Source organism: Lissotriton helveticus, chromosome 4_1 (genome assembly GCF_964261635.1).
Source record: "Lissotriton helveticus chromosome 4_1, aLisHel1.1, whole genome shotgun sequence".
In the NCBI taxonomy this organism is placed as follows: domain Eukaryota; kingdom Metazoa; phylum Chordata; class Amphibia; order Caudata; family Salamandridae; genus Lissotriton; species Lissotriton helveticus.
In genome coordinates, this window is record NC_136063.1 from 1,550,504,527 (window position 1) to 1,550,530,808 (window position 26,282).

At 48.0% G+C, this 26,282-nt stretch overlaps 1 protein-coding gene across 3 annotated transcripts in view; it reads left to right on the forward strand.

Moving 5' to 3' along the window:
- Positions 1-26,282, forward strand: part of ADCY1 (adenylate cyclase 1) — a 1,411,272-nt gene that overhangs the window by 508,933 nt on the left and 876,057 nt on the right. For all 3 annotated transcript variants that reach the window (XM_078685844.1, XM_078685845.1, XM_078685846.1), the window contains one exon: positions 25,680-25,791. In XM_078685844.1, coding sequence (XP_078541970.1) covers positions 25,680-25,791 — 112 coding nt within the window. The remainder of the gene's footprint in view (positions 1-25,679; positions 25,792-26,282) is intronic.

The window sequence follows — 26,282 nt, forward strand, 5'->3', positions numbered from 1 at the left end:
GTTTAGGCGATTAGTCAATGTTGAGAGGTTGATGAAAGTTTCAAAAACTTGTTTATAATATGGTTAGGGTCTATTATTATCTTTATTCAGTTTAGTAAGTTTACAGAAATAATAAAATATATTGGTTAATGTCAGCATTAAAATACACAGGGCTCCATAAAGAAACATAGTAAGCTAACTAAAGGACCCATTCTAAATAGAACCCATGAAGAGTTCCTTTGGAAAAAAGCAAATATGAGATGAACTTCTCATAAACAGTAGTGCTGGAAACTCAGCTGAGTTGCCTACAGCTGCAGAACCAAATGTAAATAAGAATAATGTAGAATTGATCACAAGTAATCCAATCAGATCAGAAATAAAATAGAATTAATCGCCTTCAGAAAACCCCAAGGAAACAACTCTCCAGAAGGAGTCATAGGAAAAATCCAGCAGCAGGGCCACCTGAAAAGTCTAAGGAATGAAATGAGAGTGTGTGTTAACTAGGTAGGAACACTCAGTAAGATATGTTCATACTATCTTAACAATTTTGAAGGCATCTTCTGTCAAAATCCAATGAGAGTAGTTCACAAGACGGTGTCGTCGTTCATGCGATGCCTCTTCCGATTCAGAAAGCTCTGCAACAAGGTAAAAAAAACTCTGCGAGCACGCAAAATGTCCGTGAACACGCGGAACTGCTAGTTCCTCCCATTTTTCCTTGTTGGGAATGCTGTTTGCATGCTCGGGGCAAATATCACAGTTTGAGAGCGCGAAGAAGCAAAAAATTCCACGAATCGCGGAAATTTCTGGCAATTCCGTGGTCTCCGCGGAACGTGAAATTACCCAAATTCTGCGTGAGGAACGGAATTTACCGCTCAGGCCTAACAATTACTACAGTACTTGTTATATGAGAGAAAGTTCTCTTGAGAACTCTCTTCCTAATCTAAAGGATGCACTACGAGTTGGATGTGTATGACTAGTCTGTAGTATGAAAGCAACTATCAATGTTATTCGGAAGCAGCAATCATAAAAGTCCCTAAGCCGTCATTTAATATAAGCAGTTTTAATAAGCTCATTGTAATCCAAATAAATGATCTAATATGGGTTGATGAGCTGGATGAACAGGATGTTATAGTCAGCATATTTCTAAAAGATGTCACCAGTGCTAAGTAGTTACAACAAAACATCTTACTCATGTAACTGTGTACAAGAGTCGAGTGAAAAAGAAAAACGTTTTGGCCTCATTATATGTACATGTTAAGAATGGTTGCCTGGTGCAAACATTTTGAAAAACACACATTAATTAGCAAAGCATTCTAAAACATTCTCAATCCTACATGTGATTGACTAATATTATTGAAGATTTTTTGCTAGGTTTCTAAATATTATGCGTTTCTTCTTTTGCCTATGAGTCATTATCTCACATAAACATTTCTGTGCATTCAAAGCATTCTAAAGCATAATTTTAACACTGTGAGTAATTCGGTTTCTATATTCGTGCTCCTTTCTCCCACTGCCCATGCCTTCAAATGATACCACAGTGTTAAAAATTTTGAAAAAGCAAACATAAGGGACCTTGTAAACACTGAAAAGAAGACAATGCCTTTTAGTACCATCAGTCCAACCTCGAACCCTTGACCATTTACTTATCTCTCACATACATGAAAAATATATTCTCTTTCTGCCCATGCCTTTGCCAGTCTGCTCGGTTAATGGTGAGAGTTTCCCACAGAGGTTTAAGTCAACATTGACCAGCCATACGGCATCACAAAGAAATGGGAGGTAGTAGAATGCATGTGCAATGAAGTGAAATACCTTCTCTATCATCAGTGGAAATAAAACTATAAATGATTTCCAAGAAATATAGTTTTCCATCAGGGTTTTTACTGGAATGATGTTTATCAAAGTCACTCTCGTGGTAAAAATTAATTTCTAGGCTGGATAAAAAAGAAGTATTGTTTGCGGAAAAACAAATACACAGAGAACAGGGGGGCATATTATCAAGGGGGTTTATCTCCGCTTTTCTGGCTTTAAAAGCCAAGAAAGCGGAGATAAAATTATCTCCCTATTACCTAGCTGTCGCTAACACCAGTTAGCGACAGCTAGTAGGAGATAGCGACCATCTTGGGCCCCACTTTGCATGTCAGTAATATTTATCACTAATGACATGCAAAGTGGGCGTGCCAGGATGTTAGCAACTGGAAACAGTCGCTAACATCGCTATCTCCTATTACCAACTTTTGGAGATATTCGCGCTAAGCGCGAATATCTCCAAAAGCCAACACCTGCCCTGAGCAGTTCTTAGCCATGTTATCCAATGGGAGGTGGATAACATGTCTAAGAGCATTAGCTCGGTAATGCATAAATATCGCTGACTTTTCAGCGATATTCATGCATTGTGGCCGTTTTTTATCGCATTTGCGATAAACCTTGGTAATACCAAGGTTTATCTGCGATAAAAATCGCCGCAGCTCAGCGGTAAAATTTTGTCTCTAACCAAGCAATAGCGATAATTATCGCTATTGCTTGGTAATATGCCCCAGGATGCGCCTACGAGCCACCCTTATGCATGTGAAAAGTTGTGATAATGCACTGGTGACTTTCACCAGGATTGAAATGTGTAAGTTACAAGTTCAGAGGCGTCAGCCATTGCTTGATGCTCTACGAAGGTTGAAAATGTTTTCATTTATAAGTGACACAAATAGAAGTGACAGGAAAAGGTAATTTTTATTAGGCAGCTGCAGCCCGCAGCCCCCGTGGTGCAGGGGGGATAAGGCTTACCATACTGGAGGGGGGCCCTCAGCCCTTACTGCCGTGAGGGTCCCTTAAGCATCTCTTGCAGGGTATCCCCCTTACATTTTGTTACGCCACTGGTATGAGCTGATAATTCGCACAGTTGCAATACATTTCCAACCTGTTTTTATACTCCTAAACCTACACCTACATGAAATCAGCATGCAGGATGAGGAAAATGCATTTAGAAAGAATAGAGTACTAAAAGAAAATGTTAACAGTGTACATTCAAATGACTCTTCTTTATTTATTGACCCTCATCCTATTTATAGAGACTCAGCACATATTGAGTTAGGAAGGAGGAACAAACCAGGAAAGGTCGGTTAATTATAAACTTACCTTGCTTATGTCTAGATTTGTTTTGAGTTTAATTTTGGCAGCTGCAAGTAACAAAATGCTCGTGTGTGCACTGTGCCCAAAACGTTTTGATGGTAATAATGCTCAAGAAAATATAGGGATTTAAAAATTTTACCCTATAAAAACACTCCATCCTTTGGATTCAGAGTAAACTATGCTCTGTGTGCAAAACTAACTAACTAACAAACAAACTAATAAAATACATCCCATGACATACACATTTTTCAGTGCATAGAAAGTGTCCAAAGGAACGTGCCTCTCCAGTCCTGTGCCGGATAGAGGCACGGATGCTGGTTAATCTGATAGTTGCAATTCTTTGTACAGCCACTGGTCAAAACTAAAGTGATCCCGCCTGCTGTCTGCAGTAAAACATAGGGCCTGATTTCGACTTTGGTCGTGCTGGACCAGCTTTGCGCAGGCACCGCACTGCCAAAGCTGTGCATGATCTGCCCACCAGATTACGAGTTCAGCTCGTGTCTGGCTGGCTTTTCTTTTACCATTCCCACTTAGTGCCCTGAAAATGGGCACCGCAATGGTAACGAAAAAGCAGTTACAGTACAGCATGAACTATAGAGTCCATTCAGTGCTGGAACATGGGGTGCATGCACACAGGGGGACACATGCTGTGCCCCCTTGAATGCATTCCCATGGTGGCAAGGCATTGGGGCCCTGTAGGCCCCCCTTTATTTCCCTACTGACAGCCTTTTCATGGCGGACTCACTGCCATGAAAAGGCTGGCGGTGGGGAAGCTCGGCGTACCACGGTAGTCCTACCTTGCATATTGGATACCCCTGTCAGCTGTGCTACCACCATGGAACGGTGGTTCCCTAGTGCAGTTGAAGCAGCAGTGGTGATCTGAAGTGCCATATTGGAATAGGACAGGCCACCGCTGTGCCACCAAGTGTCTGTCGGTCAAAGACCGCCAGAGTCTTAATTTGTCCCTGAGCTTTCTTTCATATGGATTTTCACTGTGCTCAGGTAAAAATGAATCACTCATCAATGTATTTAAAAGTGTGAGTGAAGATCGAGATTCCTATTTCTACTGTTTGTTTCATTATGCCCCTATTGGTTGAATTCTGCTATCTGGCAGAGTGGTAACGTCCTTGTTGTGTTGATAAGTACTCCTGAAGAAAACAAAAAATATATATGCATGCAGTTTTCTTGCCAGTTTTTTGCTATGTGATGCTCCATTTAAAGGGAGACAAGGGAGTCATTTCAATGTTTGTACTGACTATCTGTCCTTCACAAAGGCATATGTGAGGTTTTATTGAACTCTGGAGACTGGATGTCCTGCTGAACTTGGGTGAGAAAGCAAAAGACACACAATTGGTGGACGGAATGCAAAATAAATCAAAACGTTCACCCCCAGTCACGAGATCTGGGTTGGAAGAGGATGTAGCCTTAAGGCTAGAGCAGTCGACCTTGAAGCTGGGGAACCAGGTTCGAGTCTCAGCAACGATGCTCAACATCCTGTGATTCTGGGCAAATCATTTAAATCTCCCTGCACCTCACAAAAATGAATGTGTCCGTCTGTAATTCAAATGGTGCTCATGTAAAGTGCTCTGATACCTGATAAATTTGGCTCTGGTTCACACTATAAAAAACTCTAAAATATAAGCTAAAGAAGTTAAATCCATCATTCTATTGCTCAGCATCACTCCAGTTTAGACCTGGCCATATGCAAATCAGTCTTGACCCTGTGGCACATGGGAACAGTCCAGCCCGAACTGACAAGCCAGGTCCTCCCTGGACCAGAAACAAGCATCTTAGAACTGGTTTCCGGGTTTCACACCTCATCAGCCATGATAGCTTAAATCCATTGGCGCAGTGAGCCCAGGACCCACGTCTGGGCTTACCCGGCACACTTAGGGCGAGAAAGCAAAAGACACACAATTGATGGACTGAATGCAGAACAAATCAAAACACTCACCCCAGTCAAGAGATCTGGGTTAAACCCATCTTTCTTTTGTTCACCATGCCACCCCAGTTCAGACCTGGCCATATGCAAATCAATCTTGACCCTGTGCCTCATGGGAACATTCCATCCCAAACTGCCAATCCAGGTCCTCCCTGGACCTGAACCAAGCATCCTAGGACCGATTTCGGGGTTTCACCCCTCATCAGCCAGGATAGCTTGAATCCAGTGGCACAGTGTGCCCAGGACCCACATCTGGGCACCCCTGGCGCACTTAGGGCAAGAAAGCAAAAGACATACACTTGATGGACGAAATGCAGAACAAATCAAAGCATTCACCCCCAGTCAAGAGATCTGGGTTGCACTTAGGTCTACATGCACTTTTTATTCTGGCTTCCCTAGCCCTGATTGGCAGTAGAGGAACACAGTAGGCACCACTCAGCAGCTGTGTCATCCACTGTGCTGGAAGACCCACCCAAGGACTTCTGGCAGCAAAGGAATAAGTTATGGACATGTGGTAGATGGAAAGGGCAGGCAGGGGTGTCATGAACCCTGAACTTTATTAGCTTGAGATAGACTGGGTAGCATAAACTATTACAATTTTGTTTTCCTCTCTTTTGACTTTATTCAGAGTCTGCTTTGCCTCCAGTCAGAATGTCATCAAAAGCCATTCAAAAGGATATTAGGATGGCCCACTGGGGCGGGGGCAAATAGAACAGAACATGGAAGGAGAAAGAGAACGGTGGTGATAGATTAAGGTATAGGTGCATGAATGGATGGGTGGATAATGAAAAGAGTGATAGATAAATGAATTTGTAGAAAGAAGGGTGGATGGTTGGATAAAAAGAAAGAATTAAGCAAGAGAGGTAAGAAAAAAGAAGGATACAAATATGAAAAAGACAGAAATAATGATCACGATAAGAAAAATAAAGTAAGCTGAATGTTGACTACTGATAACACATGTGTGTACATACTATAGCACTATCCCTCACCAATTGTTTTGGGAGGAAAAAGTAGATTGATAAACCTTGTGATAGGTTACTCCATGATGATGTAAAAGGTAGACAATTAGTAAGGAATACGTGTTCTTGGAGCGTTTTAGTTCACTATCTGTTTATTTTTTTATTTTTTTTTCATATTTCTTTTTATTAACAATAAACATGAAATAAACATAACATTGCATTGGAGACAAATCGACAGTATTACAAAGTGCTAGGAGCAAGGGACATATAGTACAGAATAAAACAGAATACGAAAAGTCGGGGGATCAAGGGGAATCCAGGGTTTCAGAGGCAGGTCGCCTGTTCGGAGGGACACAGATATCTCCCCGATAGGCGTTCCACGGTCCCCATATCTTTGTCCATTTCTCAGGGCAGCCCCTCGCCACATACACCGCCCGTTCCCTGAACATGCACCAATCAAGATCCTGAGACCACTTCGCACGCCGTGGCGGCTGAGTGGCCCCCCACAGTTGCGCTATATTGCGTTTGGCGAACATACAGGCTAGTGTGACCCATTGCCTCAGATATTGATTAAGGTCTGTGGGCTCCCAGATGTTCAAAAGGCATCTACGCACCTCCAATCCTATGTCGTAACTCAATACAGACCTCATGATCTCGTGTATATCCCGCCAATATGTCTGGATGGAATTACAATGCCACAGGATGTGGAGAAATGTAGCAACCTCCCCACATCCCCGCTTGCAGTCACCATTCATCATACACCCCATTCTCACCAATCTAGGACCGGTCACATAAGATCTGTGTGAAATTTTCAACTGTACCAAACGCAGCCTCATCTGTATTGCTACGACCCGTGGGGAAGAAACCGCCTCAACCCAGTCTTCATCATCCATTTCCAGCCCATCGGCCATCCAAGCCTCTTGGAGAGACTGTAACGGATCATCCATGTGATTAATAAGTTTGCGGTAGACCAGGGAGATCGTCTTAACAGGAATGTAACCATCCAAGATACGATCCTCGAGGGGCGAGGCGTCTGGGAGGGAGTCTCCCAACGGAATATGGGACAGGAGGGCATGTCTGACCTGCAGATAGCGAAAGTGTTCCCTAGCGTGGAGGTGGTGACGTTCCTGCAGCGCTTCAAAGGTCAACAACTCCCCCTTCCCCCAAACATCTTTTATGTGACTGAGTCCGATCAATTCCCACTTGTCAAATCCCTTGGTAGTCCATAAATTACCCAATTTAGCAGAGTCGAAAAGAGGGGTTGCAAGGGTCAACTTTCCCTCCCAACCCAGGGATTTAGTGGCCGCATGCCAGACCCTCACTGCGTGCAAAGTAGAGCCCGTGAGGGAATAGCGCCCCGGCCGATTATATAACGTACGGAGCAAATTTCCCCCAGGGGACAAACTACGATCCATAGCATAGCCGGGATCATCAGGAAGACCATAAACTATGTGGTTGATAGCTGCAAGCTGGGAAGCCCAATAATACTTCCGGAGATCGGGGAGACCAATACCTCCATCATACCAGGCAAGGGTGAGTTTAGCGTAGGCAATGCGGGACCTGCCACCCCAAAGGAGGGCTCTCTGGAGTGTTTCAACTTCTCGAAAGTACCTGGCAGGCACCGAGTCCATGGTATTTTGGAGAACGTACAAAAAGCGTGGAAGAGCCAACATCTTAAAAAGCACCGCTCGACCTAAGAGAGACAAGGGTAACGACCGCCAACGCTCCACCTCTGCGCGCAATCTAACTAAGGGCGGTTGTAAGTTATTCGCGTACCTCGCCTTGGCGTCAAGGGAAATATAAATACCCAAATATACAAAACCGGTAGTAGTCACCTGAAGCGGACAATTCTGCGGAATAACCGGTGGAGCGCCCGATAACATCAACATCACAGATTTCGACCAATTGATGGTGAATCCCGAAAATTCACCAAACACCCTAAGAATGTCAAGGAAAACGTCAAGGGAGGAGCGAGGTGTAGATAGATAAAGGAGCACATCATCAGCATATAGAGAGATCTTATCCTCCCACTCCGGGGACCACCGCAAACCGCGTATCATCATTTCCCACCGAATCCAAGCAGCCAAGGGTTCCAGAGCTAAGGCGAACAGAAGGGGCGACAACGGACAACCCTGTCGCGTTCCCCTCTCCAACTCAAAATCGCACGATTGACAATTGTTCACCACCACGCGGGCCAAGGGAGCAGTATAGAGTAAACGTACCCATCCAATAAAGTCAGGGCCGAAACCCAGCTTCTTCAGTACAGCAAAGAGATACAACCATTCAATCCGGTCATAGGCCATGGTGGCATCAAGTGACACCAGCGCCGCCGGGTGTGACAATGCACTAGCCCTACCTAGGACGCCATGGAGGCGTCTCAGATTGAGGGCAGTATTATGGCGTGGCATAAAGCCCGACTGGTCTGGATGCACCAAAGTGGAAATCACCTTGACTAACCTGATTGCCAGCAGCTTAGCCAGTATCTTAGGCTCCGCGTTTAGCAGGGAAATAGGATGATAAGAGGAGGGAGAAGCACGGGGTTTGCCCGGTTTGGGGATCACGACAATATTAGCAATGCGTTGATCATAGGGGAGAACCCCGACCTCTCGTCTTTCCAAAAACATAGCACGCAGGCGTGGCGCTATCTTATGTGCATTTAATTTATATAGTTCAATAGGGATGCCATTAGGACCTGTCGCCTTACCCGAGTTAATACTCCCGACGGCTCCCCCAATTTCATCATCAGTGAGAGGGGAATCTAGATATTTCCGGTTGTCATCCGATAGTACCGGCATAATAATGTCACGGAGCAAATCCGCGTGCTCAGAGCAATCGTGTACATTCGAGGAGGAATAGACGTCCTTATAATAAGAACCAAAAGAGTCAGCTATCAACTGCGGATCAGTCAAGGTCTCAGGACCATCACCCTCAAGCTCATGGACCAATCGGGACGCGCGATCTCCCCTTTCCAACCAGGCTATAAGCTTACCGGCCCTATCTCCGTGCTCGTAGATTCTACTTTGGACATCATTATGTTGTATCACTGCCGACTCCCTAGACAACTCACGATATTCGTCTTGTTTAAGGCGCAAGTGATGGCGAACCTCAGCCATCGCAGAAGTCGCGGCTTCCCTCTCTAAACGTATGACCTCTGCCTCCGCCGCTGTTATATCCGCCAAACGCCCCTTCCTCTTACTAGCAATGAGAGACAGCGCCTCACCACGCAGGACAGTCTTATATGCCTCCCATAGAGTCTGCGCCGAGTCCACCGTCCCCTGATTGTGCTGAAAGTACCGTTCGGAGGCGCTACACAGTTCCTTCTTAATAGCGGGGTCACGAACATGCCAGGCATTGATGGGTGCCACCCTGCCAACCATGGGCCGTCCCATATCAATACGGACCCAAACTGGGGAGTGATCGGATATACCTCGTCCCAGGTGGCGCGCTTCCCGCACGCTATCAGCCATTGCAGCCGGTAAAATTACGTGGTCAAGCCGTGACATGGACCCATGAGCAGCCGATAGATGAGTATAGCTCCTAAGCGTAGGATTTAAGAGGCGCAAAGCATCAACCAAACTCAAAGAATCTAAGAACTCGCCCAGCCACCGGCGCGCCGGGGGCAGCAACTTAGGCGGGACACGATCAAGATCACCATCCAAAACAGTGTTGAAATCCCCACCCAAAAGCAGGAGGTCCAACGGGAGTGAAAGGAATATATGTGCAAGGTCTTTGAAAGTGTCAGATTGTAATGCAGGGGGAACATAAACAGAAAGGAAGGTCACCACTTTACCCCCCAGTCTCCCCGACACCTCTACATATCTGCCTCTCTGATCAGACCATGTAGCATGCACTTTGAAAGGAAGAGCCTTCTTCACCAAGATCCCCACTCCCCGGGAGCTAGTCGTAAACCCAGCATGCGCAATCAGTCTATAGCCCCCTCTGTGAAGTGCCATACAGCAATTGCCAACAAGGTGAGTTTCCTGGAGAAGCACAACATCCGGCGAGTGGCGGCTGAAAAACTGGCTAACCATGCCCCGTTTGATCTTGTCTCCTAAGCCATTTACGTTCCAGCTCAACACCCGAATCCCCAACACCACTGTAGAACCAGACATCTACCCAACTCCATCACGCACGCGCATATCATTCGAGACCCAATGCAATGTGAAAAGAAACTGAAAACAAAATCCCCGGAACAACCCGCCTCCCCAACTCAGAAGACCGCCCCCCTCCCTGCACCCCTGCATCAGGACTACGCCCCAAACCCAACTAGCAGTGTGCCTGTCGCCCCACCCATTAATGGTTACTAAAAGTAGAAAGAGGAGGCGCCTGCCGTGTAGTCCACAACCCGACCCCCAAGAATATACATCCCAAGAGACAAGCAACAGAGTTCAACATGTTACAAATATAACGCACCAAAAGATCATTCCTCTCCCCCCCACTTCAGCAATGAAAAATACTCAAACATAAAGTCCTCATTCCGGGTCCTGCCGAGTACCCTCCGTGTCAGGTCGATGATCCTCAGCGTCATCCGGTCTAACAGTGTCCAACCAGTCCGAGGCCACCCCGGCCTTATCAAAAAACCAAGTTCGATCGTTCACTTCAACTCGTAGCTTGGCAGGATGTAGCATAGAGTACCTGATCCCCTTGTCTCTCAATCTCCGCTTAACGTGGAGGAAGCTCTGTCTCATCTTCTGCACCGCCTGGGTAAAATCCGGGAAAAAGGAGACTGTGATGTTCTCATACCGCAGAGGGCCGTCCGTCCGCGAGGCTTGCAGAATAGCATCCCGGTCCCGAAAGTTCAGCACCCTAGCGATCATGGGACGTGGTTGTGCACCCACTTTCGGCGGACCCCCTGGCACTCTATGGGCCCTTTCCACCGTAAAGAACTTACTGAGACCCTTTGGTTTCAAGTGGTTAAGGATCAGGTCTTCAACGAAGAGGTCTGGTGTATGCGACTCCGCATTTTCAGGAACACCCAAAATGCGGACATTATTTTGACGATTGCGCCCCTCATAGTCATCGAGAAGCCTCCTGGTTTCGTCACGCGCAGCCTGAAGAGCTCGGACTTCTCTCTGTAGCTCAGCGGTATCATCAACCAGGCTCGAAGTCAGGATATCGAGGGACTTTACTTTTTCGCTCGTCTTGGCGTGATCCGTGCGCAAGAGGTTAAAGTCAATCTTAACCGAGTCAAGCTTGTGATCGAGTGCGTCCATTCTAGTCGCCATAGAAGTTTCGATTCTGGTGACCACATCCATTATGTCCTGCAAAGAAGGCTCTGCGCTGGCCCTCGGTGAGGTGGCCTCGGTGACTGGTGTTTGCTTCTGGTCAGCCGTAGACCCCCTAGGCACAGTATATTTGTCCAGTTTATTGGATTGGACGGACCTCTGATTCCTGCCACCCTTAGTGAGAGGTTTCTCCGAGTCTGCTCTGGCAGCCATGACGGGGCGACCTCCGGGAACACCTAGGATAAAGCCAGCGACACAAAGGACGAAACTCACAGACGCTCGGGAGCCCAATCGCGAGTCGTCAAGCGGGAATGTGGGAACCCCCTCTGATATGCCCAGCACCAATAGTCAATTCAAAGGGCGAGCCGAGGTGGGGTCACCGCTTCCGGTGGGTCATGCCGCTGTTGTCACATTAGGTCCCGGCCACGAATGACACCAGAGTCCGCTGCGCAGGCAACGGGTAGGCCCGATATTTCGGACGACGATTCGAGGGGGTAGGAATGGATCCCGCGGGCCACAATTGCACCAGGACGTAGCCACATCAATCACCCATCGAATGGTGCCCTCGGGTAACAGGATATATGACAGGATAGACGAGCGGCGGAGCGGGTCTCACGGAGCTACACAATCACGCGGCCATCTTGGTCCCGCGCTAGGCTCCTCCTCCACATCTGTTTATTTTTTAAACCTTTTCCGTTTCAATGATGTTGCAATTAAAAATGTTGAGGTTTCAGAGGTCGAGTAAAGTGCTGCTCTGGAATGTCAAAGTCGTATTTTACCCTAGTGGCGCAACAGTAAACAGTCAAAATGGATTGGAGAAAGCACCCTACCTACCAGCAGGCAGTGGTAAAATGGAGACCTGTGGTGTGCTTTCACAATAGTACTGATTAAAATAATCTTGACGCACACTTCATTCTGTTAGAGCAGTGGTCTCCACCTTTCCTATAGTAGGAGCTATATCTGATCACTGAAAATCACTCACAGCTGTTAGAGTACCCTAGTCCTATTCCCCTGAGCATACACCAGTAATGGCTGACAAACTGCATCTCCAAATGTTTACCTGTGGGGTTTCCAAGAATTAGAATTGCTCTTATTTACAATCACCTCTGGGAGTGGGTATCTCATACGGACTTGGGGTCTCACTGTCTTTTTTTTTTTTATTTCTTTAATAAGTGTTCCTCCATATCAGCAGACAATTTACAATAACCAACATTGATCTCTTCCGCCTCAGCCGAGGTGGAGCACAAATTCGTAATAATGCAAGTCATGAATTAGACCACAGGTCGTGCCAGTAGAGGAGTTTTCATTTTCAATGTTCCTTTTCATTTTTATGAACGTCATCAGAACTTAACTGCAACTTAACTCCTCCCTCCCCATCCAACCCCCGCATGAACCCTCCCTGAACCACTTTCCATCCATACCCTCCCCCTCCCCCTTGCCGGGTCTGGATAACTCAAGGTCTATGCATCGTATCTTCCATACTGTGCCCCCTTGTGTCTGCCTCCTGGAACCTGGGGCCGTCCCTACTGCAGAAGGCGTCAGCTCTGAGCTTGCTTGTGTGGATTGTGCGGTGTGTCCTGCTATCTCTTGGATCATCACTCCCCACGCCAGCAGCACTTCAAGTAGTTTGTTATCTCTCCTGGTGTTACGCATATGCACTTCTTCCGCCAATGCCCACTCCCTCAAATCTGTTGTCCACTTTACCACTAGTGGCCCCTGTTGTGTTAGCCAATGCATCGCTATATGCCTTTTGGCTATAACGAGGCCCAGAACCAGGAACCGCCTACTCATCTTGCGCCTAGGATCTCGGGGAATCAAGCCTAACAGACAAGCGCGCGGGTCCAGGTCAATTACCCATCCCGTTATCCTGGTCAGGTCCTCTAGGACCGTCAGCCAGTATTTCTGGATCATTGGGCACATCCACACCATGTGCGGGAAATCCGCCGGAGCGCTACGATATCTGGGGCAGTGTGGGTCTCTGGAATTATCAATGGCATGAAGCCATATGTATTATGTTATACTGAATTTCTTTAAAGCGATTGCATACTGATACCTTCCGTACCCCTTTGTGTATCTATTCCCAGTCTCGAGGTGTAATCTCCTGCGGACACACCCACTGCCAATTATCTTCTATTTTTCAGGGGCTATTCTTCTTATCCTCTCTCAATGCCCTGTAGCGGTGAGTAACAAACTTCCGGCCCCCAGCCATGGTGATCATAGTGACCAGGGTGTGAGTGTGCTCTGGGGCTTCTGGAAACCAGGCTCAGAGGTGCCGCGCCGTCGCCGCTACCTTAGCATACTGCAGAAACCGCCCCGATCCCAGCTCAAAATTACTCACCGCCTCTTGATAAGTAATGAATTTATTGTCCGGGTAAAGGTCAGATAGCATCAGGCAGCCCCCATCTTTCCATTTATCCGTGGACATAATCTGGTCTATGTGAGCAAAGGGTGGCATGAGCCAGAAGTTCGCCTCCTGGGCAAACGGCGGATCCCGAATCAGTCGTCGTACCACCCAGTTCCATATTGCCGCTATAAGTCTCACCAATGGAGGACTCTGATTTCGCTGCCCCCCGCCCGCCAGAGAAGCACTCCTAGCTGTCGATCTCCATAAGTGCCCTCTAGTAGTGACTTCTCCCATTGTAGTGTGTTTATCTGGGGACCTGATTCGATATTTCTATTTTATGCCCTTGTCCGGTTATAAATCAATAATATCCATACAATGGCATAAAAACCCTATTCATAATTCGTCGTAGCACATGCTGTCACATTAAGCAAGACTACTCCTCCAGCCCCCTAGAAAGCACACCGAGTTCTCTAAACAAAACCAAGCCTCCAGCAACCTGGGAAATCCCCATTGCCTTTGTTTTGATTTCATCCTAGAACTCCTGTAAAGCACTGTAAGAATGGCCAGTTCTTAGTGACATCTTTATTGACGTCTTATGTCCAGCCTTACGTCAAACCCGGCACCTTTCAGGTATAAATATACCAACGCTGCCTTAAGCAAACACACGGTGGTGGTGATTCTGGAGCAGCTATCTACTTGCCCGAGAGCCCAGCTGATGCGAGAGCCCATGGATGCTGCCCCTCCCTTTTGACGCGCTGAGAAAGACGCTGTCTTTTTTCCTGCCGAGAAAATCCAGCTACGGCGTTTCCAGCCTACCCTTGCGGGTGACTGGGATATCGAGTCCGGAGAGAGAGATACCAGCCCTCCTGCATTCTATTACCCAGGTACTGAACTGACTAAACCCTTACAGAGAATTCTTGAGTCAGATTCTTGGCAAAACAAACTTAACTTAAACTGCTACTTACTTACTCCTTCCCACGTATTAGGCTTAGGTCAGGTACACCGGGGTAGGCGTATTTAGAAGCACCAGTTGAGTACGATTAGTCAATGTATATATGTATGTAAATATTTTATCTATTTTAAAGTATCATATGGCTAAGAAACCATATCAATGCTTTTACAGTATTATTTTATAATCCTGCTTTTACTATACGCACTTTACTTTACTATAAGTATTGCAATTGTAGCAATTCATTTCTCTTGTATGAGGAAGGAGACTGCTCAATAAATTTTACCTTTTATTGAAAACTCCCGTCTCTCTTTTCTCTGCAATCTGGTGAAACTAAGTACGCACCTTTGACTGAGTGAAATAGCTGTCTTTTGTTTTCACACGACTCTAGAGATATACTCTTATTCAGGGAGAGCAAAGTTGTCATGTTTTATGGTTGTCAGAAGCTAATCCCTTCTTGTCTATCCAGGGAGGTTAAACTCCTCCTCGTTTATTCGAGAAAGTTTCTAGTGACTTCTGAGCTTGCTGGCAAACCTTAAGTCTAATATAGTCAGTAGAGACCTAGTTAACCTCAGTCCTATGTCTACACTGTTGAATATATTATTCCAATGCGCAGAGCCTATTGGGAATATAGGAACTACACTACACCACGAGGGGTCTGTGTACAGCCAGGCTATGGCATGTTGCAATTGCGCTGCAAAATAGTAAAGTTCTAAATCTGGGACCTCTAGACCCCCTTTGCCCCACCTACGCTTCATGATCTCAAGACTAACCAGGCATCTCTTCCCATTCCCCATTAATAGGACCAGGAGTGCATCCAGCTCCTTGAATTCTCTGTGAAGGAGTTCAAAAAAGGACCCTTGCATTGTATAGAGACATCCAGGCAGGACCACCATCTTTATCAAGGTGATCTTCCCCATTAGGGAGAGGTTAAGTGTGTTCCAAAAGGCAATACTACCCCATAGGCCATGGATTATCCTCCCCATGTTATGTTGATAGAAAATGGTCTGAGTCCTGTCGATCCATATCCCCAGATATCGCAGTGTGTCCTCTGACCAAGGAGGTTCCATCACCGGACGCTGGGCTCCCTCCCAATCACTCTCTGATCCAATAACGTAAAGCTAAGATTTTGTTTTGTTGGCGGAAAGCCCAGAGGCAGCAGCAAACCGTGCTAGTGCAGCAATCATGGTTGGTAAGGATTGGGTGAGCTGAGTCAGGTATATGAGCGCGTCATCCGCATACAGGGATACGACATGCTCTAAACCCCCAATCCGTATGCACTGTCCCTCAAGTACCCCGCGGAGGTGGAAGGCCAATGGCTCCATTGCCAGGGCAAACAGCAAGGAGGAGAGCGGGCACCCTTGCCACGTCCCCTTGCTATGAGTATTATGTCTGACACATACCGTCCTGTGCGAACCCTCGCCACCGGATGGGCATAGAGCAATTTTACCCAGCTGACAAAACCCTCACCCAGTCCCATATTTAGAAGTACCTGCCATAGATAGTCCCACCTGATCGAGTTGAATGCTTGTTTGATATCTAGGAACACTAAGGTGCTCTGTTGGGCGTGTCCCTCCAATGATTGCATAAAATTGACGAGGCGACGAATATTCCGCAGCGTGTTCCTGCCCGGTATAAACCCGGACTGGTCTTCATGAACCAGTTGCCAAAGATATGGAAGGAGCCTATTGGCCAACACCTGGCTGATCATTGTAAGGTCCACATTCAACATTGGAATTGGTCCGTCCATCCCAGGAGACTTAGCAATTTTCAGATGGGCGATCGCCACCCGTATCTCCTCCCCTCTAAAGGGGGCTCCTAATACCTCCTGACTCTCCGGGTCCATACAAGGCAGTTCCAACCCCGCCAGAAAAGTCTCCACCACCTCGGGGGCCACCGTGTTGTCAGGCTCAGAGTATATTCTACATAAGTGGGTCCAGAATGTTTTGTTAATCTCGTGTTGCATATTGACCACCCGGCCAAGGTCATTTTTAGTGCCAAACTTTGGAGGGGCTGTATCTCCGCCCGAATCACGTGCCCTAATAACCGACCAGCCTTATCTCCTTCTGTATACCAGCAACGCTTGCTTACATTTTTATTGAATTTGCCCAGTGAGTCCCATATGTCCACAATCTTCCGTTGCATGTCTTCCCACTGAGCCGACGCCTCCTTATTCGTGGGAAGCTCCTTCTCCAGAGCCTTTAAGTGTTCCTCCTGCCGGCGTAGGTCTCACTCTAGCACTTTTTTAACCCCCACCTCAGTAGACATGCATACCCCCGTACCACCACCTTCATTGCATCCCATTCGATCGCCCTGGTGCTAGCAGAGCCCCAGTTCGTCTCAAAATAGGCTTCCACCCCGTGCGATATGGCGCCCTTATAGGCCGGGTCCCCAAAAGCTTCAGTGTTGAGCCTCCATAGCGGTATCTTGGACCGTGGTCGGCCCAGCGAATACGTTATTAGAAGTGGGGAGTGGTCAGACAAATAGCGGGCCAGATATTGCATCTCCACTATACGATGCGCCGTCGCCCTTTGGATAAAGAAGTAATCTAGTCTACTATAGGTATTGGCAGCAAGTGTGTGACACGAGTACACCGCAATCCAGATCGTCATCTGGATTGCGGTGTCGCAATATATATAATAAGCCATAATTTTGAAGCATCTAGCCCATCGCTTCTCTGGTATTGGGTTTGGCATCTAATTTTGGGGGGTGTCTCTCTAATTCCCCATCAAGGGCACAATTAAAATCTCCAGCCACAATCAATTCCTTGTCAGGATCCAGATCCAACTCCCCCAAGACTCAACTTAAAAAACCCCCATCATCACTATTCAGGGCATAGATATTCACTACACATACACTACGCCCATCCAGCGTCTCTTCCACCATCACAAACCTCCCCTCAGGATCTTGTTTTGTGTGTTAAGCCTTAAAGGGAACCCCCGGTGCCACCCATATAAGCATGCCCCTGGCAAACCCCGGGTAGGAGGTAGCAATAAACTGACCCCTCCATCTACGTTGAACATATTTAAGACAGTCCCCCATAAGTGCATCTCCTGAAGCAGAGCTATACTTATCCCATAGCGTCTAAGATAGGTTGCCACCCGGATCCGTTTGACCCTATTATTGAGCCCCCAAACATTTCACGTCATTAGTTTATACCTCTGTGTGTCACCTTGCAAGAGTCCGCAATTGTGCTTGGCGTCGCGCCCAGTAGTCTTGTAGGGGACCCCCTATCACTTTGTAGCATGACCCCCCATGATATGATCTTCTCAGACCTCTACCCGTACAGCAAAGACCAGACCCGGCATCATCCCCAACAGAACCAAAATGGAAACCCCTGGCACCCCCAACCACAGGCAGTAGCACTTCATTCTCACAACCCAACCCTGGTCTGAGGACTCAGAACCCCACCCCAAAGTACCACCCGCCCTCTGATTCACCCCACCCAACTTGAATTAACTAGTATCAAACCACTTACTTTCCCAAGTCAAGCAACCCCCTTCTCAACCACCAAAATGTAACTGACTGACTGGCATTGCATGGCCCCACCCGACCAATTGCCTAGCCGGGTCACCCCAGCACACGACAGCCAGCCATTCCAAAAATGTATATTAGCAAGATAGTGTGAACTCTTCAAAATATTTTCCCCCAATCCCCCCTACTGTGTCCCCTGGCCCATGGCCCTCCCTCTCAAGCTCAATAAAGTCCAGTGCCCCTCGGTGCAGAGCATGTACTCGCAGTGTCCATGACCCAGACCACCTCGATCACAGCTCCTGTTCCGCCAGTCAGCCATCGCTAGAGCCCTCACCCAGTGGGCCGGTGGCACCCCCCAGTTCTGATTGTGTTTCTTGTACCAAGCATAGCCGAGTGAACTGTTTTTGCGTTGGAATCGCCTCCCGCTCTGTGAGGAGTGTGCCATCTGGTCCCACCATGATACATCCTCCATCTGTCAGCTCCCGGGTTCCCGACTGTTGTTCCTCATCATGTCTTTGTCGGTTCAGCTGTCGACCACTCCGCCTCCTCTGTTCCTGCCAACCGTGGTTTTGGTCTTGACCGGCCAAGCCCAGCGAGTCCATCCAGTCCATTGCCTCCGCCGAGTTATCAAAGCAATGCACCTTGACTTCATACTGTACTCGAAGCCTGGCTGGAAACATTAAGCTATATTTAATGTTGAGGTTTCACATCCGACATTTCACACCCAGGAAGCTATTACGCATGTCCTGCACCTTTTTTTTGTAGTCCGGGAGAGATGTGGATATCCTGGTTTTCGAATCTGGGTGGGCCATTAGTGCGGATATGTTGCTGGATCGCGTCTTGGTCTCTAAAGTTGAACAATCGAGCGATCATGGCTCTGGGCGGGGCTCCTGGTTTTGGTGGCAGCCAAGAGTGTCTTCTCACCTCCCCAGCTGGACTCGTCGTCCAGGACCAGAGGAGCAAGTGTTCCAGGCCCTGCCCCTGGGGGGCACCTCACCTTCTGTGCTGGAGCCTCCGTCTCAGGTCAGCAGCTCTATGTCTGGTCTTTCAGGCCCAGTGGTGTCTCCCAGTTCACTGCAGGCGCTTCTACCCCCTACACTTGCAGGCTGCTACTTAGGCCGCAGTCACTGTTCACCATGCGGCAGGGCTCACGGGCCTCCTCCCAGCTCCCCAGGAGGCCCGAGGCATTTCACTCTGTCTTCCAGTGCCGCCACTCCAGAATTCCAGACACTTTTGGGCAGAGGCGAGCAGGCCCCACTGCACAGGTCTCGACCTGCGCTCGTTCCCAGCAGCCCGCTACCCGTTCTGCAGCCATAAGCGGCCGTCCAACTGCACTGGCACCTCCACCCGGGGCCTCACCTTCATCAGATAATGTTGATGGACCTCGCCTGTAGTCACAGGCACCTCCAACGCCCGTCAGCAAGCCCGGGGGGGTGTCCGCCACCGTCCTCCGCTATTACCACAACATGGTGGCCGCGGTGCACTGGGGGACAGAATTTCAGCGGGTCTCTGGCCACCCGTTGCGACGTTGCAGGCCACTGTCTTTCGTCCCCACCATGATCCACAAACTCAGGGGGGGTTCTGTTATCAATCCAGTGCATCGAAGGTCACCATCACGCCAGGATTTAAATAGGATTTTGTCCGTTGGGGCAGGAGCAGCGCAGAGACACGTCTAGCCGGCCATGTTGTCAGGCCACGCCCCCTTGGGGGTCTCACTGTCATGTCATACATAGGTTGACACTGCTTTAATTTTGAGGGGTGGGACCCAAAACTCTTCGCCTGTCTGGCTAATTTCTCTGTAGTTCTTTGGTCCTTGTTCACAATAAGCAAATCAGATAGTTTCATTGTCGGGCTGAGGAGGTAATGCCCTGAGGGGTATGAAATCTTCAGCCCAGCAAAGTTTACCTCAGGCAGCAAGGCGCCTGCACATTTAACGCTTGTACAGCACTGGCTGCCTGACCTGAACATGAAAAGTGTCAGTCAGGCCAACCTTTGCTCAGCCTTCATAAAAAAAGTCACACAACACAACGGAGCACCCAAAGTTGGTGTGCTGCGTTGCATGAAAGGAAAGGAGGAGGAAGGTGCATATTTACAAAGATAAGGCTCTCTCCTTTCCTTTTACTAGCACCTGCACACAACCATGCTGCCGGGCACACAAGTTCGCAACATAGTGTAAGGGTGTCGCATGAGGATAGCATGGGTTGTGCACTGGAGGTGTACCCTTCCAATACAAAATTCTATGCCAAGTCAAACTGTAAAAAATTCCCCACTTAGTATGTGTGCTGTGTAATGCAGTACACCGGCAAAGTCAAAAACAAAATAAAAATAAAAGTATATCTCCTTTTAACACCTGCTTCATTAATTTTTTTTGGTGCAAAGCCCTGTCTACTGTTAGTCGAAAGGGATTTGTGCCAAAAAGCAAAAAGCATAGGTGGTAGCACAGGGATGCCCATGTACCACCCATGTTAGACGCATCTGGTGTAGAGTATGTAAAGCTTTGCTTTGTGTTACTTTAGAGAACTTTCCAGATCAAAACAAGTTTTGCCCTTGAAAGTAAATCCAAGAAAAATGTTTTGCACTAGTTTGCGTCACATATGTGGTGCAAACCCAGTGCAATAGGTTTGTAAATTAGGCCTTTCAAGCATTGCGAACAGGTTGTGTGGTCAGAATCTCTCCACCCCTAACGACAGCGGTGCCTGCGAGTTTGCATTTCATTCTCAGACACTTACAGCCTGATTCATCAAGCTAAATTGCGGGCGCAATAGCAGCGAAAATGCTATTGCGGACGCAATTTCCCAAATCGGCATTCATCAAGAAAATAACCAAAGCGCTAACCAAAGATTGCGAATTCGCTAATATAATCTCAGAATCCCAGTAGGTTTGCGCCAAAGCACGGAATTAGAGAATAAATTTAGCGAATCCGCAATACAAGCGCAATCGGTATTCATGAAAATTCTCTAATAGCGAAAAACCTCAAATTCTCTATTAGCGCCGCGCAAATTAAGGACAACCCAAAGCAGGTGGTAACCATAAAAGTCATTAGAGAAAATTTTGAAAAACCGTTGGCCAATCAGGAACAGGGAAAGGGCTGACCAAACACACATAAGGAGATGCAGCAGCAGCAGTTGGTGTCTCACAATGCCAGGAATGTACATGCTGGTCAGGCGGCGAAGGCTACAGCAAGCAGCACGGAGGAGACGCAGAATACAGGAGAGGATATTCCGCCAGCGAATCACCCTGCTGGGACAAACCAGGGAGCAGATTTATGCGAAGTACCGGCTAAATGGGGCCATGATAATTCAACTCATACACGACCTTGACCCCCTGATGCAGCACCCAACAAGGCGGACCAATGCTGTGCCTACACATGTACAGGTATTGTGTAGCCTGCACCTCCTGGCCTCTGGGAGCTTCCAGGGGATAGTAGCGGCTGCAGGGGGGATATCCCAGCCCACCATGTCACGCTGCCTCCGGAGTTTTGTTGACGCAATGCTCACCCAGCTACACCGACACATCAAATTCCCCACCAGCCAACAGGAACTGGACTTGACAAAGTTAAACTTCTACAATGTGGCCCATTTCCCATCTGTGATAGGATGCATAGACTGCACCCACATTGCCATCTGCCCACCAGCTGCGACGGAGTACATGTACCGGAATCGGAAGTCATACCACTCCCTTAACATACAGATGGTCTGCAATGCCAAGACTATCATTACTGACATCGTGGCCCAGTACCCAGGGAGTACCCATGACTCTTTTATATTCCGGCACAGCGGCCTCCACACACGACTGGCCAGGGGAGAATTTGGGGAAGGACACCTACTTAGTAAGTACACATTGTCAACAATTACACATTGCAATGATGTAGCTGCGCAGCACAGGCACTCACCCTCTGCTCCTCTCATTCAGGTGACAGTGGCTACGCCCTCCGGGAATACCTCCTCACCCCATACCTCAACCCGGCTACACCACAGCAACGGCGGTACAATGTTTCTCACATACGGACAAGGAATTGTATAGAACGGACATTTGGGCTACTCAAGAGCCGGTTCCGCATACTGCACAAGACAGGTGGGGCCATGTACTACAGTCCTGATGTGTGCTGCCGCATTGTGGCTGTCTGCGAAATGTTACACAACATTGCAACCAAGCGCCGGATACCAGTAGAGATCTCTGGCAGTGAGTCTGAAGGGGACGACCGTCCACCAGCACATGTGCGTCATGCACGCGGGGAGAACCCTGCTGAAGGACACAGACGGCGCAACCACATCACTATGAACAGTTTCTGAAGCCCACAATCCACTCACCCAACAATCACTACTGCATGGCAATGTAAATAATGACTGGAGGCCCATGTATGTTGCATGAATAAATATTATTGTTAAATCCACAATAATAACGTAATGTCTACATTCATAATATTGCAGCAGTATTGCGCCATACTGCTCCTAACTAGCCACTGGACATGCTTGTATCATCAGCATTATCTAGGAAATGTTCAAGTAACTCAATTGCGCCTCCGGCGCGCAGCCCCCAAACGCCGCTCTGGCTCTTCCTCTGGGACGGCACGTGTCCCTGCAGTGGGCCTGGTGCTGCGGTGTAACACGCCAACCAGTGAGGCAGACAGGCTGCTGACACTGGAGGCGCCCTCACTGGTGTCGTCCCTCCCCACATTGCCTTCACCAGTAGGATGGAGTGCCAGTACGGCAGTGGTAACCTGCTCCAACACCCGTCCAACATCCTCGACACATTGGATTAGCTGCTGCTGCTGCGCCAGGCACCGTCGTGAGAGCTGGGAGGTGGCATTCCCAATCATGTAGTTTGAGCGGGTGTAGGCTGTCAGGCGCGTAAGGAGCTGCCGGTGGCGTCGGCGGGCGGAGTTGCGCTGCGATATGAGTGCAGCAGTGTTGGCCTCCATGGCTGCCGTCATGCGCTCAATCCTATCACCCACATTGGCCACATTGCGGCCGATGTTGTGTAGCTGCAGCTGAATGGCCCCTTGCCGTTGTGCCTGCTGTTGGTGAATGCGTAGCATCCGGCGCTCAGTGCTCATGCCTGGCATGCGCACAGCCATCCCCCTCCTGCCGCTGTGTGATGTGTCATGGTGGCGAGCCCTGACATGCCTGCTCTGCTGGCTGCCCACAGTGGGTGTGTGCACAGTCACCACAGTAGCTGCACCAGAAGTAGATGGTGCCGCTGGTGGTGGAGTTGTGGTTGGCAAAGGTGCAGCACCTGATGGTGCTGGAGCTGTTGGTCTTGCCCTGCCTGCAGGGTTAGGTGCTGCCGATGATGGTGCTGGAGCTGTTGGTGTTGCCCTGCCTGCAGGGTTAGGTGCTGCGCCGGATGGTGCTGGCGCTGTTTGTCTTGCCCTGGCTGCAGGGTTAGGTGCTGCGCCGGATGGTGCATGCGCTGTTTGTCTTGCCCTGGCTGCAGGGTTAGGTGGTGCGCCGGACGGTGCTGGCGCTGTTTGTCTTGCCCTGGCTGCAGGGTTAGGTGCTGCCAATGATGGTGCTGGAGCTGTTGGTGTTGCCCTGGCTGCGGGGTGTGGTGCTACGCCTGATGGTGCAGGAGGTGTTGGTGTTGGCACCTCCTCGGCATCCTCTTCTGACTCATCGATCTGCAGCATGTCGCTGTCGCTGCTGTAGTCGGCGCCACCTGTGAGGGGAATTGGACTTACATTAATAGCATGTATCTGTCACACATACAGTTGCTACATGCATGCTGGTTGACATTCCCTGCCTGGCTTAGCGATTGCTTATTTTGAGATATGTGAGGCTGCATTGGGGTTCTTTTACATTATGGGCAGACTACATGTCCCACAATGCTTGTGGCCATGATCTCATGTGCATGGTTTGAATGACTTGGAATGTATATGGGAGGCTATAGGGCCATGACCATTGTTAGGGGACAGGGTCGCAGTCGCATGCCACTTACCTTGGCTGTCTTGGCTGGGTCGGGATGAGTCCAGGTTGGTGACACCTATGCACGCCTCTGTCTCAAGGGTGTCCTCCACGCGGTCCTCCATGGGGGTATTGGGAGGGACAGTAGGTTCTCCGCCCCCAGTACCAGATGTCTCGCCCAGCCTCTCTGCCGCCCTCTCCTTGGCACGACCTCGGAGGTCATACCACCTCTTCTTGAGCTCGTCCAGTGACCTGTGTGTCACGCCCACAACGTTCACTTTAGCTGAGATTCCTAGCCAGATGCGACGTCTCTCCATCTCTGGCACCCTCCGGGAGTCCTTTCCAAAAAGTTTTGCGTGGTTTTCAACCACTCCCTCGATGAGCTGCTCCAACTCCTGCTCGGAAAACTTGAGCTTTCTCTTGCGCCCGGTGTCACTGGGTCCTGGTGCAGACTCCTCTGACATTGCTACTGTCGCAAATGGGTAAATTGCGCTACTTTGGAGGTGTCCCGGTAGGAGCTCTGTTTAGCTGCAGCCTCGCGATCAGCCTCGCAGTTCAGAATGGGGGTGGGAACTGCCTGCTTCCTGGTTGTGATGTCATCACGGCGCTCGAAAAGCGACTTCCCGTTAGTGCGATCTCGCTACTGGCGAGATGTCGCTAATGGGGATTTGCGATGGCGCAAAATAGAGACGGAATATCTGGGTAATAGCGATTTTTCGGCGATTTTATTTTCTCGCTATCGATTTTAGCGCCCGTGTGCGAATCGCTTTATTTACTCGCTAACTATGATGAATTCCGATCTGCGCCTTTCCATTTGCGATTCGCTGTGAATCGCAAGTTGAGAGTCGCAGATTCCTTTCTTCATGAATCAGGCTGTAAGTGCCATATGTATCAAGCAAAATTGCATGCGCAAATTCCGCCTATGCGAATGCAATTGTGCCAAATGGTATGTATTAAGGCAACATAAGGAATCGCAAAATTTGCGATTCCTTATTTTGCAATTGCATTTAAGGAATCGCAAATTTTGCGATTCCTTAAAGGCAATGTAAGAAGCACCAAAAAAGTGCAATTTGGCCTTAAGGAATCGCAAATTACCACCAACTTCAAGTTGGGGGTAATTTGCGATTTCTTTGAAAAATGCACTTTTTAGCATTTTTCAAAGTTCAATGTGAAGCACATTCATATGTGCGCCACATGTGCACCCATGCTTATTTCAGGGGTGCAACAGGGTGTCCTGTTGACACCCCTGCACCCTTGAAATTGCATTCTCAGTTTGCTATTCGCTAATTGCTAAACGCAAATTGAGAATGTCTTCCCAGTCATTCCTATGGGCCTCTAGGCCCATAGGAATAAATGGGGAGGTATTCCTTAATTGCGAATCCCATTAAAGAATATGTAGGATTCACAAAATGTATTGCAAATGCTACATACATAGCATTTTGCGATTCTCAAATAGCGATTCACAACAAATCTCTATTTGAGAATCGCAAAATGACTTTTTGGTACATATGGCCCTAAGGCTCAGAAACAATGAGCAGGTTTCTGTTTCCGGGCTGTGTTCCCTAAAATAAGGTATTTACTCTGAAAAATATTCAGCTAAATAAATTTACTGTAAGCTCAGCAGGCACAGAAAAACAGGCGCCTTCAGGAAAGGACCCTGTATTTGCATAGCAAATGTATCAAGTATGTTTGTTGCAAGTATCACATTAGTGCACTTTGCGAATATTTTGGCACCTGGTGGAAAATTCAGCACTACTAATGCTTCTTTGCTTCTCTTTCAGCATTTTATTCGCTGACATTGTGGGCTTCACTAGTTTGGCATCGCAGTGCACTGCTCAGGAGCTGGTGAAACTTCTGAATGAACTCTTTGGAAAGTTTGATGAGCTGGCTACAGTAAGCAGGCGCCGTTTTATTGCTGTGTATTTTTGTGTTTGGACAAATTATATAAGATTGATTGCTAAACTCTCTCATTTTGTGTAGACAATAAATCAAGAGCTTGTATTGTTCAATTATTTACTCTTGCACATTTGGAGATTTGGCTGTGCAATTCTTCATTGCAGAATTTAAAGATTAATTGGGTTGGCTCTCTGTCTGCCACGCTCCCTGACTGACACAATAATTATTATGGTTATTACAATTCAGCCTTTCAATCAAAAGCCTATCTAGTTTAATGTCCCACATATCAAGCTTTCTCTTTTGCACTTTCTTGTGGCTGGCAGAGACAGAGTGACATAGTTTGTGACACTTTAAATGTTGTCGAGACCAATATTCATTAGAGCTTGGCCAGGCTAAGTGTGCAGAGCCAAACCTTTTGCCTATTCAAGTATGATTTAATTGAACTGAGACACTCAGACCACGTTAACCTTTTGAAAAGCCAAGAAAAT